General features: G+C 43.7%; 1 protein-coding gene across 3 annotated transcripts in view; it reads left to right on the top strand.

Moving 5' to 3' along the window:
• Positions 1 to 18,060, top strand: part of rock2a (rho-associated, coiled-coil containing protein kinase 2a) — a 44,034-nt gene that overhangs the window by 8,761 nt on the left and 17,213 nt on the right. For all 3 annotated transcript variants that reach the window (XR_015034752.1, XM_085767810.1, XM_085767809.1), the window contains exons 2-12: positions 9,947 to 10,028; positions 10,123 to 10,223; positions 10,511 to 10,648; positions 11,477 to 11,737; positions 14,155 to 14,299; positions 14,387 to 14,525; positions 14,837 to 14,928; positions 15,099 to 15,258; positions 15,356 to 15,410; positions 17,410 to 17,498; positions 17,602 to 17,650. Coding sequence is in view for 2 of the 3 variants with exons in the window: in XM_085767810.1 (XP_085623936.1) it covers positions 9,947 to 10,028; positions 10,123 to 10,223; positions 10,511 to 10,648; positions 11,477 to 11,737; positions 14,155 to 14,299; positions 14,387 to 14,525; positions 14,837 to 14,928; positions 15,099 to 15,258; positions 15,356 to 15,410; positions 17,410 to 17,498; positions 17,602 to 17,650 (1,311 nt within the window). In the remaining variant the exon portion in view is untranslated. The remainder of the gene's footprint in view (positions 1 to 9,946; positions 10,029 to 10,122; positions 10,224 to 10,510; positions 10,649 to 11,476; positions 11,738 to 14,154; positions 14,300 to 14,386; positions 14,526 to 14,836; positions 14,929 to 15,098; positions 15,259 to 15,355; positions 15,411 to 17,409; positions 17,499 to 17,601; positions 17,651 to 18,060) is intronic.

Below are 18,060 nucleotides of genomic sequence, written 5' to 3' on the forward strand. Positions count from 1 at the left end.
TGAAAAACTGTCACCGACGGGAACGCACATCAGTGGTTTTGCATGAATTTACCTCGAAAGCAACTCTGTCTCGTAACGTTCCGTTATTATCTCATAGCGTGGTGAATGTACAGGTCACAACTATGATATATTACGATTTTCTTCCCCTTTTTGCCTGTGCTAAGTAAGCTAACACTTCAGTACGCAATGAGCCACAGACTCGTACTCTTGTGAAATCTCATTGTCCCGTTGGTATGAGGGACTCAGTGGCTGAATGACTGCTGCCAACCATCAGAGTTTTAAATGCAACACAGAAATGTTTGCATGTAAAATTGTTAATAAAAAATCAATACAGTGCTTTTGAATATGGATACAGCATAGCGAAACAAAATATTGTGATATTTATATATATTTTCTTCCCTCTCTACTTATGACACAGTGAAAGCCTCCTGCTGGCTGCTGGACTACAGAGCGACTCCTGGGTCTGCTGCACTCATCTACTTGAACTCAATCATACAGGCTTATGCTCCTTCTGGGCTGCTGCGTTCCTCGGAGGAATGTCGTCTGGCATCGCCATCTGGCGTCAGGCCATCAGGCATTCTCATCCCTGGCACTGCCAATGCAATCACAGTCCAGCCTGTTCTCGTCTGTGGCTCCCTGATGCCGAAATCAGCCATTAAATGCTATCAGAGCAGGGTCGTCCCTCTTTATCTGCAACAATCTCTTAAAGACTCTTCTCCTCCAAGAGCACCTCCTCTGCTAACACCCCGACTCTTCACCTGATCTCCTTACACTTTGCCTTATTGAACAGATTTAGTGTTTAGTACTTAGTTAAAACTTTCCTTCTGCACTCAAGTTTTAAATTAGAGCGACTTTAGATCTCTAAATGCACTATACTCGAATCTGTGTAAAAGGTGCTGCTGTCGACCACGACCATGATTCTTTTTCCATCTCTCCTGCCTTATTTTTTCCAAGTGGAACGTTCTGAACATTTAGAAAGCTGAGTTTGAAGGTTAACGTACAGCAGGACTGTATGCATGCAGTCCTCCCTTTTTGTTTTGTATTTTTCCTGGCACATTCCTCACCCTTCTTTATAATAAAGAGCGGGTGCCAAGAAAACCGGCAGGGCACAGGAGCATGGGACAGAAATCTGTCAAATTCAAGAGTAAGACATGCTCTCGTTATTCCCCGCGGAGACATTAGCTGTGCTATTTGTGAGCCTCTGCAGGATTCCTCTGCTGTTGTGTCTTTCTTGGAGAGTTTACGGGTCCTGCCTGGCACGGTCCCCCCCCCCCTTCTCGCTCTGCCCGGCCCACCGTTTATCCCCACAACTATTTTTAAAATGGCTGGAATTCAATCAAAACATTAACTTTCTGCTCAATCCTTTTAAAGCCCAGAGCAGTGCTGCTTGTTTTCTGTTCCACATGCCTGGAGATGAGATGGGTACGGCCATAGGAAGAGATTCTTTTTTTCTGACACACTGTAAAAAGGAGGAGGGGGTTGGTTTGTAATGTGAGAGGCTTTGAATAGTTTGGACTCATTTTAACATTACATTCCTGACTGGTGCATCCACATGGCTTTTTTTCATATGTTGATAAAGAGTGGGCGCAAAACAAAGGCAGAGCGGCTGCTCGGTAATGTCAACAGCACGTTTGGTAAATAAAGTAGAAGAATAGAATGTGCTGAAACGCAGCACTTATGAAACTCCTGCTTCTCTGCAGCTTCAACTGGTTTCAACTCCGTGTATTTTGCTGGAGTTGCTAAGCAACCAGCCATAACCCCATTGGCTGGATTACAGTATAGAGGAGATAAAATGCAGGAGTGCTATCTAATAGATACATAACAACTGCTGATAAGCCTAACTGGACAGATAACAGCTATCGGCTCAGGAAGACATTACTGTAAGCTTGTGGCTGCGCAGGAATGTGTCCTGTATATCAAACTGTGCTATAGAAACTGACATCTTGGTTTGTAATTATTTAGATTGATTGTTATTAAAAAAACAAAAAAAAACGCTTCCCTTTGTTGTAAGTGAAGCCGACATGACTGTGGAGCAGGGAGGGAGGATCAGCGGTTGTCTGGAGCGGGTCCTGGAATGTCAGATGCATTAAAGTCTAAATGGTCGATCGGCTTTACACTTCCCCAGACACTTGTCAGTTATTTAATATTTATAAATAGCTGCTTGGACTGAGTAGCTGAGAAATGTCCTCCAGAGCCCTGTTGTAGAAACACTAATGGAAGCAAACTGGAAGAGCGGCTCAGTCATTTCTCTTGTGTAACAGAACAGCTGATCGTATCTGACCAGAACAAACCATCAAAACCCGACGTCTGATATCCACAAATGTGTCCAAATAAAGTGCATTCATAAAAATATTAAAATAAAGCAAAGCAGAACAGCCCCTTGTTTTCTCGATACGTACAGGTCAGATAGTTTAAAGCGCTGCATACAACAACCATCAGAATTCCTCCTCTCTGCACCAGAACACGTTTATTTATTTACTGGAGCTTCCACCACACTCAGTTCATCTTCTGTAATGGAGAGATGTCGAAATGACAAGAGAAGGAGATAATATGTCACAGTGACGTCCAGTTTGCAGATAGGGAATGTTGGCTACAGGCCTGCACCAAATCCAACTGTTGCAACTCACTGTTTGCTTTGTATTTCTCGTGGCAACTGTCAGCGTCCTGCTTTTTGTTGTCGACCTCATGTCCGAAGTTGGGAATCTGTGAATCTGAATTCCCTCAGTTGTGGATTTTTATACTTCCTGTACCTGGCCAGTGTGTTGTTGTTGTTGTTGTGATGGTTGCACGTGCACCTACATCCTCAGAGTGGAAGAACATGTTGTTAGCTAATTGTCCTTTGTGATGCTCCGTGACCTTTTCCTCAAAACACTGAACACCTCTGAACTATTTAGTGACACCTGAGCTCTATGGGCTTTGTCTTTATGTAGTTTTCCATGGGATGCTGAAGTTTACATATTCCTGACAATAAATAGATGATGAATAATTAATCGCAGGTTTTTATTTCTCATATAAGCATAGACTGACCTGGAAATGATATCTGAGCTGTGGCGGTGGCTGCTGACTGTTAAATCTCCTCCTTACTGTGCACTCACCAGAAGCTTCATAGGCAGCCAGCGTGATGCCGGTGACCTGAACGTCAAAGGCTGTCTTTATACTTTATGGTTCAAGTGGCCCAATTCAGATTTTTTCCTCTCAAGTGGCTCAGATCGGATCTGTTACTTGAACGTGTAAACGGGAAAAAATACGCATGGAATCAGATATTGTCAGATCAGATTCAGGCCCCTGTTATATGTGGAAATAAATCAGATACAAATCGGATATCTGCCAATACGTCTGCGTGTCATATGTCAATGATAATCTTATTTCCCGTGCCCACACGTTTTCGCTGAACTTCTGTATTTCACATAGGTCTGACCTGGACTACCATGGCCAGCTGTGGTCACTGTCACAGGAATTATTACAGTGTTTCATTTCAATTTTCCGATATGGGTCACTTCTGACAGAACATGCAAATAGACAGTCAAAAAAAATGGATATAGGCAACAAATCGTAATTGGGCATCAAGGCCTGTAGTGTAAAGACAGCCAAGAAGTCTGAGAGACTTGTAGACCGGGGAGAAATCGAAGGGAGAGAAGACAAAGATGGAGGAAAAACAAATTGTTGCGGACTCAGGTTCCTAGCTATATGTGTCCCTGTTTTGTTTTTGTTTTTGTGTGATGTGTCCCTGTTTATTTATCTAGTCATCAAGAAAACAGCTTGGAAGCCCCGCCCCTTCGGCTGCCTTCTGCAGGCGCTGCCAGCACACAGAGCGACCGCAGGCGATCATGAAGCTTGTGGTGTGAGTGCACAGTTAGGCCTGGACTGGCTAGCTGTTACTAAATGTAAATAGATGCCTTTTACATAATATAGTTAAACATATACTATATTATGTTTAACTATATTATTATTTATGTGTTATGTAATATAATATAACACATGAATGGGAACATCCAAAGATATTGTAATACAGCCACAGATGTACTGTAGGCCTAAAACAGGTTTCCTCACACTCTGTGATGGAGTATGAGTAAAGAGCATGGTAACCAAACATGTAACCATGGTAATAATGTTGTATACATACATATATCATCTGTGGCTGACCCAGTCATCACAGACGGTGCAGAGTGCAGGCAGATGAATCGGTTAGTGCCGAGAAATAAGCACGCATTGATTTCAGCTCCTCGGCTTTCGCCCGTGCACTTTCTGTTTCTGTGAAGAGTTTGTGGCCAGTAGATCATGTTTGTTTAAACGCACACAACATGCACGTAATCAAATGGATGCATCACAGGCGCTACGACACCTGTAGCTCTCATGCATGTGCAGTTTTATTTTTTTTCTCTGTGCAGGCGAACGCTGAGCGCTGGCAGTAGCAGAGAATGCTGCCTCAGAGGAAATGACTTGCACACAGGGACTGGCTTCATGACACACTGAAATTATCTGCCAGCCCTGGGGTGGGGTGGATCATTTCCTGTATTGCCGTGCGCGGAGGGAGATCCTCGTGCATGTGCGCTGGCGTGTGTGTGTGTGTGTGTGCACGCGCTCCCCGGCAACTCCTCTCCACCCCCCCCCTTCCGACGTGTGTGTGTTTTTTTCCCTTAAATAGTAGTTTTGTGTGAGGTCAGTCCTTTAATGGGGAAGTGAAGTTGAGATGATGAAACGGAGTGCGCAGCTCGCTGCAGGCCGACTGCAGCCGAGCGGAGAGCGACGTGATGGAGAGAGCAGGAGGAGAGGCAGATAAGACGGAGGGAGAGAAGAAGAGAAGGGTAAAGAAAGACAGAGAAGAAGGAGGAGGAAGAGGAAGGAAGTGAAACATGAAGAGGAGCGTGCCCTTCACCGTAACAACCAGGGAAGACGAGTTGAGAGGGGAAAAAAGTTTGAAAGAAACCAACTTTGAAGAGTTGGATCAGTTGAAGTCGGCGCGGCTCTCGTGTCCTTCGCTGTAACTTTGGTCTCGGTCCAGTGTTCAGAAAGTTCCTCATTGACGGTTGAGGAATGCACAGCTGGCAGATGTTGATAGACGACTTCCTCGCTGTCACACACTGTAACAATTAGGGGTGTACATCTGTCCGTCCGCCTCTTTTAATGGCTTCCCTACATTGTCCCAGGTCAAACATGACTGCGAGCTAAAATAATCAGCTGGTGTTGAGTTAACCTAACACAGGGCTGCAGACCAGACCAGCCCCCCCCCCCCGCAGCCCCCAGCCCCCAGCCCCCAGCCCCCCTGTTCCTGTTTGGGCTGCTGCCACACACTCACTGTTTGTGGAGTAGAACACGGCCTGCAACAACAGCTCAGCCTTATGTAACACTTCCACTTTAACCTTGAGTCAGGTGGTAAAAGACTAAACAAACAGCTGTAGACTTTTTTCTTTTACCATTAATCAAGTGATAAATTAACTGAAAACTTGCATATCCCCCCCCCCCCCTTTTTTTTCCCCCCTAAATCTTGGCACGCATTTAATTATTTATTTTCACAACGCAGCATTTCCTTGTCCTCACCAGTGTCCATGTATGTCCACACTAGGCCTCGGTCTGTGTGTGTGTGTGTTTGTGTCTGTGTGTGAATGCTGGTAGCCAAACACAGCTGAAGCCATCCATCATGATACAACTACAGCAGCACATACTGTTGTTAACCGTCCATATACTGAGCTCTATCACTGTATAAACTCTTTTACCAGTAGCATGTTAGCTGCCAAGCTAAGAAGTGAGCAGGCTGAAGCTACATGAGAACTGACGGGAACCATCCTTTTGTCAGGACAAGGACAAAACCGAAAATAGTTTGGGAACATAATATTCCATCGTCATTTATCTGATATCACTCAGTGAATCTGTGTAGAGCCACAGGTTGAGGAGAAGTTAGCAAAAGTATACAGGATCTTATTGATACAGGTTATTGTCTGTATCAATATGCGTTTCCCATTTCAGTATAGATTACACTGTACATACATTTATGTGTCTCAGTCAGTTAAATCTCAAATATCTAACTCCTCAGTCCTCTGTTTTAAATGTGCATGTGTTGTGTAATAGCATCAACAGGTCTTAACCCATAATGAGTTATTATTTGTATATGTTGACAATACCAGTGTCGGGAACTGCTGCTCAGAACCTGAGTCTTCACACGGCGCCGAGGTCTCTCCTCCCACTGCTGCCTCACACTCACACAAACACTGTTCATCTTTTGTCAGCAGATGAATCTCATCCACAGCATCCAGGAGGAGGCAGCTGCTGATGGAGGATTAGTCACCGTGCCTCCTCTCCCTCTGTCTCTCTCCCTCTGTCTCTCTCCGTCTGTCTCCTGTCTCCCTCTGTCTCTCTCCCTCTGTCTCCTGTCTCTCTCTCCTTCTGTCTCCTCTCCCTCTGTCTCTCCCCTTCTGTCTCCTGTCTACCTCTGTCTCCTGTCTCTCTCCGTCTGTCTCCTTCTGTCTCTCTCCCTCTGTCTCTCTCCCTCTGTCTCCTGTCTCTCTCTCCTTCTGTCTCCTCTCCCTCTGTCTCTCTCCTTCTGTCTCCTGTCTCTCTCCTCTCCCTCTGTCTCTCCCCTTCTGTCTCCTGTCTCTCTCCCTCTGTCTCCTGTCTCCCTCTGTCTCTCTCCCTCTGTCTCTCTCCCTCTGTCTCTCCCCTTTTGTCTCCTCTCCCTCTGTCTCTCTATGTCTGTGTCCTGTCTCTCTGTCTCTCTTTCTGTCTCTCTCTCTCTGTCTCCCCTTCTGACTCCTCTCCCTCTGTCTCTCTCCCTCTGTGTCCTGTCTCTCCTTCTGTCTCCTGTCTCTCTCTCTCTTTCTCTCTTTTTCCGTCTCCTGTCTCTCTCCCTCACTTTCTCTCTGTCTCTCTCCCCTTTTTCTCTTTTTTTCTGTCACTTTGTCACTGTCTCTCTCCTTCTGTCTCCCTCCCTCTCTCTCTGTCTCTTTCTCTCTGTCAATTCAATTCAATTCAAATTCGCTTTATTGGCATGACAGTTAAAAGAACTATGTTGCCAAAGCATTAGGAATCAATGACACAATACAACTCATGAAACCAAATATACACAACAATATACAATATGTAATATATATATATATAATATACTGTCTCTCTCTCTCTTTCTCCGTCTCTTTCTCTCAATTCAAATTCAAATAGCTTTATTGGGATGACATACATTGTACATATTGCCAAAGCAAGCGTTTGGAATTAAAAAGTATCATAACAATTAAAGAAAACAACATCATACAACAACATCTCTCTCTCACAGCTGTCAGTGTCTTTGCATGTGGCTGTTTGTGTTATCCGTCAGTCAAGTCCAGCGCTGAGTGAAACGTGTTTGTTTTTAATTCATGACGGGCCGTGTGCAGCGATGCGGAACGTGAGAAAATACACAAAACACACAGTAAGTTGTCAGAGATGCAGCCGGTGGTATTGGGGCCTGGCGCGGCTCTCCGCTGCCTTTATTGGGCAGAGTTGAAGTGTTTGCCAGTTGGTTTTGCTCAGTGTTTTGTAAATTGTAGTCTGGACCCATTTCATTGTGTTTTCACAGCAGTGTAGTTGTCAGTCAGCGATGACACACTCTGCAGCTGGGCAGCATCAGATGTTAACACTATATAAAATCTGTTATCGTGTCCACCATCAGGCTGCATCAGTAGATAACGATTTCTGTTAACTTCAGGTTTTCACATTTTCTTCCCATGTGCTAATGAATGCAGATGAAAGGAGAGACACTTTTCTGTGTGTGTGTGTGTGTGTGTGTGTGTGTGTGTGTGTGTGTGTGTGTGTGTGTGTGTGTGTGTGTGGTGTGTGTGTGTGTGTGTGTGTGTGTGTGTGTGTGTGGTGTGTGTGTGTGTGTGTGTGTGTGTGTGTGTGTGTGTGTGTGTGTGTGTGTGTGTGTGTGTGTGTGTGTTTAAATTGCAACACAGTGACTTGCAGTCGGATGTAGCCTTTTGAACTTCTGAATCTGTAATAACTTGTGTCTGTTTTGTAACAGCCTAATTACTGACACAGTTGTGTACTTGATAGAGACAATAGCTACTCATGTGTCACTGGGTCAGAAATGCTCTGTGACTGAATCAGCCTGCTCTGGTTTATGCTTCTGCACGGCAACGCTGAAGAGCCGTTTCCACTGACAAAGTTCCTGGTAATATTGAGGAGGCAGGAACTTTACAGGAACCGTCCTCCCACTCAGTCCTCCAGACAGCTGTGTCTCCACTGCAGACTAAGACCCGTGTAAGACCAGTTTCCACTGTGGAACTTCGCAGTGATGTAATGTGGGCTTTTGAATTTAAAAAAGGTTTGATCTTCGTGTGATTATTGTGCAGCAGTTCTTTTTTGTTGTTGTTTTTTCTGACAGTGTGGATGCTTTCTACAGTAATAACGCTGGGTTTAGAAAATGCTGCTTACATCGGGGCTTTCTCTTGCCGTCACATCCATAGACTGTAAAAAGAATGGACGTAGCACCCGTGACGTCACCCATTGGATTGGGGGAGTCTGTTTTATGGTAACTATCGGTAGAGACCAAAAAAATAAAATGTACCAGGCTGTAAATATGTTTTTTTAAGCTGTAAACTCGGCTATTTTAACATGGGGCTCAATTGGAGTTGGTCCCTTCCGGTACCAGCCCCCTGAGGCCGCCGGGGAACTGCAGCCTTTTGAACGCGGAAGTGGTCTTCACTTGGAGAACCCACAGCTCCCCCCCTTGGTCACATCCCTGCTTTGAGTTATGCCCAATCAGCACTGAATAAACCTCCAGTCCCGCCTTTTGAGTTTTTCAGGACAGCTCAGAGTACCTACCCCGAGGCAGGGACTGGTTCAGCCCCCGTAAAGGTTCCAGGACTGGACATAGTCCCCTTGGGGCGGGTCCTGCTATGGAGACACGCACTACCGGCCCCCGCCCCATAAAATTACCCTGAAGTTCCTGCGGTGGAAATGGCGGCTGTAGTTTAAATCTGCATCCTATGGAGAATATGGACATGACAGAATCCTATATCCTGCAAGCTAAGATAACGATGCTTATAAAACAATTAATAACCATCAACTGATAAGATTAAAATACTTATATAGAATGCCTGTGAATAAGCTTGTGCTGATAAGCAACCCGACCCTCTAGCGTCGATTGAGAGTTGTTTTTTTCTTGTTGTTATAAGCTGCTCCAGCTGAGCAGCCACATCCACTGAGCTCTGAACCAGGATGGAGGTTGAATCTTCACATTTTGAACTGTTTTCATACAAAGTGCAGCCAAACACCAGATTTGTTTTTTAGCAGCATCGTTGTTACAGGTGATGCACATCTATCGAATTGAGACACTCAAAGATTCACCACCCTACAGACCAGGCTTTTGAAAACAGAGTATATGTTCAGCTAAATGTAGCAGTTTACTTTAATATGGTTGAAATATATTGCTGCTGAATAAATCTGAAAAACTGACTCACATGTGATGTGCATTTTTTATGGAAATGGAATGGTTGACTGTAGAAAGGATGTATAGGATGCATATTATATTTTATATTATATTTTGCCGGTTCTGACTGACGATGGATGTCTCATTCTCTTCAGGACTGTATGAACTGTAGGTCTGTAGACATCATCATCATCATTCAACTTTTTCACATAGTCTGGTGTTAAAAAAAGCAAACTAAAAATAGCAAAAATCGGCAATATCAAAGAATTGCAATTTGAAACTAATCGGCACCCAAAAAATCCTAAAAGAATCGAATTGGGAGAAAAGAATATGATCCCAGCCCTCCTCCTGATAGTGATGTGACTATTTGTTACTCCTTCTGAACACAGTGCTTTGCAGTGTGTCTAAGTATGAATGCATAGTGATTCTGTGATCATGGTCATGTCAGCTGTCAGAAAGCTGAGGTGATGCTGAGCTGGTTGACTGTAATAAGGATGTATGTTATATTTTGCTGGTCCTGACTGACGATGGATGTCTCATTCTCTTCAGGACTGTATGAACGCCCTGGTCTTAGACTTGGACTACCCTGCACTACGCAAGAACAAAAACATTGAAACCTTCTTGAACAGATGTAAGTAGAAGAGAGTTACCTCCCTTCTTTGTTCTGTTATTATGGGAAACATGATTAATAGATGTTTAACTTTCTTTATTCTCTTAATATTCAGTTGAGAAAGTCATCGGACAGTTTCGCAACCTACAGATGAAGTCTGAAGACTTCGACAGAGTAAAAGTCATCGGTCGAGGGGCGTTTGGTGAAGTCCAGCTGGTGAGTAGGTTTTCATGGTTTTCATTTTGACTTTTCTCTGCCTGTGTTTCAATGCATCTATATTAAAACCAATACTGTAATTCTTCATCATTTAGAAATGGTAGCAAAGTCTGTGCTCAAACACATCTGTTATGATGGAATCACCCGACATCTTACAGCAGCCACTGATTCATATCTTACAGTTTTGTGTTACCTGTGATCTGCAACATCAATGTCTGGTTGTCTTGGCAATCCCTCGTTAGTCTCCTGTCTCTGAATAAACCTGTCCCACCACCACCACCATGCAGGTCAGACATAAAGCCTCTCAGAAGGTTTACGCCATGAAGCTACTGAGCAAGTTTGAGATGATCAAGCGCTCGGACTCGGCCTTTTTCTGGGAGGAGAGGGACATCATGGCCTTCTCCAACAGTCCCTGGGTTGTGCAGGTAGGAATTTTAATTACTGTGGTTTTCTGACTGTTTTTTTTTTCCTTCAGATTTTGATTAAAGAATACATTTTGATTTGATCCCTCCAGAAATGTATACATAATTAGTTTTCATTATTACAGTAGTTACATCTTGATTGTGGGTTGGTACTGAAAGCAATGTTTCATGTACCAAAAATGATCTGTAAATGATCTTTGATCCTCCAATGATCTTTATTCTTTATTGTTTATTGTCTATGGATCCCCATTAGTCATCTCCATAGTGAAGACCATTTTTCCTGGGGTCCATTTAAAAGACAATAGAAAATAATCAAGCAAAAATTCAGAACACAAAAATATACAATATTAACAAAAATCAATCAATACAACATAGAAGATAAGAAAATAGTTGACCATGAGCAAGTAATAAAATTGATCTAAAACATAATTTCTCTGTGTATTACAACTATTTTGGGTTTCTTTTTGAATCTTGATTTATTTTCAATAACAATAAGATGAAGGGAAAGTCTACATGGCATGATGACTTTATTCTTCAGTGCATAATAGGACTACATTTTAGTCTTTCGTCCACCTTCAGCCGCGACTGCTTTGCATGCATTATATTGAAATCACTCCTAAGTGCTGGTCGTGCAGCTCTGTTCTGAGTAATCTGGAGTTTAACCAACTTTTGCTTTGATGCACTCGACCAGATTGTAGCGCAGTAGTCCATATGGGACAGGACTAAAGACTGGATAACCAGTTTCATACTCCTGTCATCTCAGTCACTACATCATCAATATGGGTGGTGCTGATAATGATTTCCCATGGTGTCCTTGTTGTTCTTGTTCAGTTGTGCTGTGCCTTCCAAGATGACCACTACCTCTACATGGTGATGGAGTACATGCCCGGAGGCGACCTGGTCAACCTGACCAGCACCTACGACGTGCCAGAGAAGTGGGCCAAGTTCTACACGGCAGAAGTGGTGATGGCCCTGGACGCCATTCACTCCATGGGCTTCATCCACCGCGACGTCAAGCCGGACAACATGTTGCTGGACAGACTGGGACACCTCAAGCTGGCGGACTTTGGCACGTGCATGAAGATGGACTCTGTGAGTTAAAGCCTGACACAGAGGAGTCAGCGCAGCGGCATGCTGCTTCACCCACACTGCCAGCTTTTTAGTTTTGTTTTTTTTCTTTCAAATCAAAGCAGTTAGCTGCCAGGTTTCTTTGTGTTATATTTATTGACGTGCTATCAACATAAAAATGACAAGAAAATCAATACCCTACAAACCAACTACACCAGGGGAGGGAATTAGGAGTAAGATTTATAGACATAAACAGAAACAATGGTTTATGTTATATTGTTGTAGATATAGTATAAATATGGTTATGTTGGCCAACAGGTTAAAGAAATACAGGAAGGCACAAAGCAGACATAAATCTTTACATTAGTTTGGAGCTGAACAGAATTGCTCCACAGTGCTGCTGAGCTGTGACCAACAGGGTCAGGTCAAGTGAAGTTCAGCAAACATAACTGTGGACTGCGTGTTTGCACTGATGTCGCAGAGCTGCTTGACGTCTGCAAGAGATGATGAAGCTCAGGCGGTGAGGCAGACTGTAACAAGGGTGACACATCACATTGAGGCTCAGTCGGACTTATTAATAACAAGTCTGGCCATATGTATAAAGCAGAAAAGCTGAGGTAGAGGCAGCAGTGACATCTTCTTTCTTTTTTAAAATGTCTTATTCACTCTTATTTATTTATTTATCTGTTTTCATTTGGTTGGGGCCCAGATTGAGTTCATTGAGTTCCAGAACAAAACAGTTTTGTTATTTCAGTCAATATCCTTTATTTAACCAGGTAAGAAATTCATTGAGATTCAAGACCTCTTTTCCTAGAGTGACCTGACGGTAGCACAAGAGCAGAATAGTTACACCAAACACACAAGACACAAATAAAACAAAATCACACATTTCAGGTAAAACAAGAGTGCGATTACATGATTAGACAATGCAACCGCAAGATCCGATTGAGCTAATTTCCCTGTCTTTTATAATTGACTTGAATTCCCCCAGAGTTACAAGATTTGCCAATTTCAAACCTTCTGCACATCGTTCCAGGTCGACGGGGCAGAAAATTTAAAAGCCTTTTTGCTCAATTCGGTTCTGACTCTCGGGACCTGCATCTGTATAATGTCCTGAGAACGCAGGCCGTATCGGCTGAGGTTTCTACGCATGTGTAAACACAAATATGTAGGCAAGAGTCCAAGAATAGATTCATAAATAAAAGTCAGCCAGTGAGAGTCTACGGACATACAAAGATGGACAATGTGCGACGGCATATAAGGAACAGTGATGTACACGAAAGTTGCAGCGAGTAATACAACGCAAAGCACAGTGGTATACAGTATCCAATTTCTTTAAAAATTGACAGGAGCGTTCATAAAGAGCAGGTCTTTAAAGGGACATTGTGTAACTTCTCCTGTTATCTATTCACAAAAATCGATTATTTTGTTCAAAGTATGTTTTTCATTAATCAGTTAATTACCACCATTAACAAAGTGAAGTGTTCCTTTCAGCTCTGAATGAGCCGTTCATATCATTCATATCTCCATGGAGACGGTAAGCTCGGTGCTGCTGCCATGTGGTGTCGCCATGTTTTTACGTTCACGCAACGCAGTGAGGAGGAATGGAGCGTTACACTGATGCTGCATTCACCTGCAGTCGGGCAGACGGCCGTCGCTAACAAACCAGATGTCATTTTAGTCACAGAAGTCCAGAGAAAGTTGGTAAAACGTGGGTCAGGTAAACAATACCACATCGCCATGACAACATATTGTCACGTGTATTGTTTTGCCTCGTGCTGACGGACCACTTGTTTACATAGAGGCTTGTTTATGCCGTTATCTGCAGCAGCTGTCGTCCGTCTGCCCAATTTCACGTGAATGCAGCATGAAAAATATGATTGAGTTGCTTGAGATATACAACCACAACGCTAGATGGGAGTAATTCCTACACAATGTACCTTTAATCTGCTGTATAAGCAGGTAGGTTTTTGTCTTTATTGTGACAGGCCAGTGAAGAGAGACAGGAAAGTCAGCAGGACTCCTGACTAAGTTTTTTGTCTAGGAGTGCAGTGACCCTCTAACTAAAATTTTAGGAGTGAAGGCAGAAGATGTAGGGGCGCACACTGTAAATCGACTTGCAAAGCAAATATTCACATTTCCTTTTCATTTATGATCCTCACACACTTTGGCCTGCCACCTGTAATGACAGAGTCCAGATTCTTTGAGTTGCCACTTTTCACCAGTGTTAAAAAAAACAAAAAAAACAAAACCCAAAACAAATTTCCCTTCTTTTTTTTTTTTTTAATACTTTCCCCACCAGTTGAGCCCCTTCTTTGAGATTTCTGAGTGGAAGGTTAATCAGAGAGAGAGAGAGCTGGCTTATGATGAGCTCATATTCTTGGATTCATTCAGTTTGATCACTAAAAGGCTGATATGTGACTCCTGGATGTGTTTTGCAGACGGGCATGGTGCACTGCGACACGGCAGTGGGGACTCCAGACTACATCTCTCCCGAGGTGCTCAAGTCCCAGGGAGGAGATGGTTACTATGGAAGGGAATGTGACTGGTGGTCTGTAGGGGTCTTCATCTTCGAGATGCTTGTCGGTCAGTAAACACCACAGTAAAGTCACGGCAAAGTAAGAAAGAAATTGTGCACCTTCTTTGTAGTTGACTTTCTGTAATCGCTGATAGGTGACACACCGTTCTATGCCGACTCCCTGGTGGGAACCTACAGTAAGATCATGGACCATAAGAACTCCCTCAACTTCCCTGATGATGTGGAGATCTCTAAAGATGCCAAGAACATCATCTGTGCCTTTCTGACCGACAGGTATGAAGAGTGGCTGTGGATGTGGGGACGGTGGTGACGGCAGAAGCCTTTTCCCAACATGTATTTCACACTGCAGACCTTACATACATAACATGCTGATGCTGTTGAGCTGCATATAACACATTTATATTTACTACAGGTTTGTTTGTGATGCGTTGTGAGTGACGCTTGATTTTTAATTTAGCCGCTCTCAGAGTAGAATATGTATACTATCAATATGTGATGTTTTTGTGACGCCAATGATACAGCTGAAAGGACAAAGGGCGGCTTTAGTCACCGCTCTACAACTCATTCACTCTCTTTGTTTTGAGGGAGGTGCGATTGGGCAGGAACGGTGTGGAGGAGATCAAGCGACACCCTTTCTTCAAGAACGACCAGTGGACCTTTGACACCATCAGAGACAGTCAGTATTAGCCCAGGAGGTCACCTGTTATGTTAATCAGTTACATGACAGGAGACCACCACATGTCAGAATACAAAATACAATTATTTTTTTTAACACTTTTTAGCTTTGTTTCATCATTTGTTCGACCTTTCCCTGACTGTCTGTCTCCGTCTTGTCTCCGTCCTCAGCGGTCGCCCCCGTGGTCCCCGAGCTGAGCAGCGACATCGACACCAGTAACTTTGATGAGATCGAAGATGACAAAGGCGACGTAGAAACTTTCCCCACGCCGAAGGCCTTTGTGGGAAATCAGTTGCCTTTTGTCGGCTTCACTTATTTCAAAGAAAATCAGTAAGTCGTCACTTTTCATCAAGGTCGCAAAAAAGGCTTCTTTTTCGATTTGTTCTGAGCTGTGGTTTTATGACTTTGTGATGCTTTCATTCTCCAGGCTGCTAAATGCTGCCAATAACTCCTCAGTGGCCCATGACAATTCAAAAGGAGAGGTGGGTGTTGTCACTTTTATACACACTAACAGTACAGCGCGCTGCGATCAGCTGCGGCTCCACAGCCCGCCCCCATTCTCAGCTTCTTAAGGAATAAAGCAGGCATCATTTTACATGGCCACACTGAAAGGCCTGAAGGATTATAATGGATATGAGTCAGAAGAGGATTTCTTCTCTTGAGCCTGTGATTTATTAGTACTTTGGTAGAATTTCTATGTTCTTAGCCGTAGAGAAAGACTCTAGCAGTTTTCAGGGTAAGTGGCTGAGCTGAAAGTTAATCTGGGGAACTCATTGATACGAGTCCTTGACCCACCCATCTCAATCAAAGGGTTTTTTATTGTAGCCTGACAATCCCTGCTCATACACCATCACAGCAAAATGAAGAATTTGATTTCCTTCTTTTAGGATCGACAGAATCACTATTTTTATTTTAAGGGGGACCTATTATGCTTTTCCAGTTTTTCGGATTTATGAATATGTTTTAAGAGGAACTAGGCAGGATTTTTCCCGTGGCTAAGCTACATTTTTACCTTAAAAAGTAGTAGTAGAAGTAGGAGTAATTGTGATAGTTAACTACATGAGAATGGAGGCTCTCTGCCTTCCACCTGACGTCTCATGGCTGAAAACCAACCTTGCAACATCTGTGTAGTACTTGGCTGCCGTCCCAGTGTCCCAGCAGCACCACACCACAAACGCGCACTATAACCCTCAATCTTTTGTCTATAACAGTTAATACTACACAGATATACATGTCTAAACATTATTATGTTATATAACGTTATCCACTGCTCCACGGATTGATCTTTCGCCAGCTTCTTTAAAAACAAATGCACATGGCCGAGAGGAGGGTTAGCAAAACAGAGAAAAAGCGACCAGGATTGCATAGTTCCCCTTTAAAATGTTGGATACTTGCTTTAGAGGACGTGGCAGTACCTTATCATCATATCATGAGGTAGGCGCGTGCTGAAGTAATCCCCGGGGGCAGTTTCAGGAGCTGAGCCGCTGCAAACACTCAAGCTTGGAGAGTCTTTCTAAAGTCAAATTTTTTAACGTCACAACTTCAGCAGAAGTTGGGGGCGCGGCCTAATCTGAGCATTTAAGAGCTGAGCAGGAAAGAGACAGGATGAAGGAGTACACAGACATCTTGTACAGTATGCAATAAGTATGGAGTTTTTTTAATCGAAAACTTTCAATAGTGTCCCACTGGGGTCCAATATCAAAAGCCCATGAAATGAGCATAATAGGTCCCTCTTTAACAATGAATCAGTTTTATTATGATAGGGCAGTGGAGAGAGACAGGGAAGGCAGGGAGAGTGAGAGAGAGGATGTCAAGCAGCAAAGGGCAGCAGGTCAGATTCAAACTTAAATCAAATCAATCATTTATCTGTTAGGATAAGTCACACACACATCACAACAACATCCAACATCTCATGACATGAGCAACATAAACACATGTGTTCACGCAGCAAACAGGCCCAGCACGATAATAAATAAACATTGTGAACAACAAAGGGAAAAAACTCAAAGCTGCTGCAGTTAGGGCAAAGCCTGTGTGGTACAGGTTCTACCAGGTGAGCCCCCACCCCCCTCCCTGCCTGTTTACTGTTCCAGCTGACAGATAGTGACTAGTTGGTGGAGTATTTATGAGCTGAAGAGATGTGGACTCCACCCAGAGGTGGTGGACTAATAAGGCAACCGCTTACTGTTCACACAATAAAATAAAGTGATCAAATCTCAGCTTCTGCCACCAGGTGGTCAGAAATCTGTAAGATGCAGATTTCATATTCACATATTCACAATAAGAAATGCTCCAGAGCAGAGCGCCGGTTATGTAAAATGCTTCATTACATAACACACGTGTGAGTCACAGGGAAGATGGATGACATGCAGTAAAGGTTGCAAACTGGCGTTAAACCCTGAGCATCTGATGAGTCCTCTAAGTCACCAGTGTGTGTGTGTGTGTGTGTGTGTGATTGGTTGGTGTGTTTCCTCTCTCCAGACTGCAGCGTTGCAGAAGAAACTTCGCCACCTGGAGGTTCAGCTGAACAACGAGAAGCAGGTCAAAGATGACATAGAGCACAAATACAGGTACTGATGGAGAAGCTGTTAGGATCTAATAACACACTTCTAATAACACACTCAAGCAACAGTGGCTCTGAAGTCTCATAAACGTCCTGTCTCCTCTTCACAGAGCTGCCACCGGTCGTCTGGACAAGATCTCTAAAGAACTGGAGGACGAGGTGAGGCTAATCGTCTCAACACCTACACCGCAGGCACCTGCTGCTGCTGCTGCTGCTGCTGCTGCTGGAAATCACATTCCTGGCTTTGACTCACTTTAACATTAGCCTGTGCAACAACCCAGTCCCCTCCTCCGGGATCATGTAAATCTCCTTCATCCATTTTTACAGCCTTTTCCAAAAGCTGTATTTAAGGCAGAATAACGATTTCTTATTACCCACACTCGACCGTGTTTCAGCTGAGTACCACTGAGTCACATCCAGCGAGGTTCAGACGGAGGGCTTTCAGAATTGTAATAGCCACATTACAGTGTCTGATGGGACTGAGATTTGTGTTAAACCACAACGTGGATTCTCAGGAGCCGTTATGGGAGCCTCAGCGGCGGCGGCAGTGTGAAACCAGCTCTGAACCG

This window comes from Trachurus japonicus, chromosome 22 (assembly GCF_045865225.1).
Source record: "Trachurus japonicus isolate A0001 chromosome 22, Traja_1.0".
NCBI classification, from domain to species: domain Eukaryota; kingdom Metazoa; phylum Chordata; class Actinopteri; order Carangiformes; family Carangidae; genus Trachurus; species Trachurus japonicus.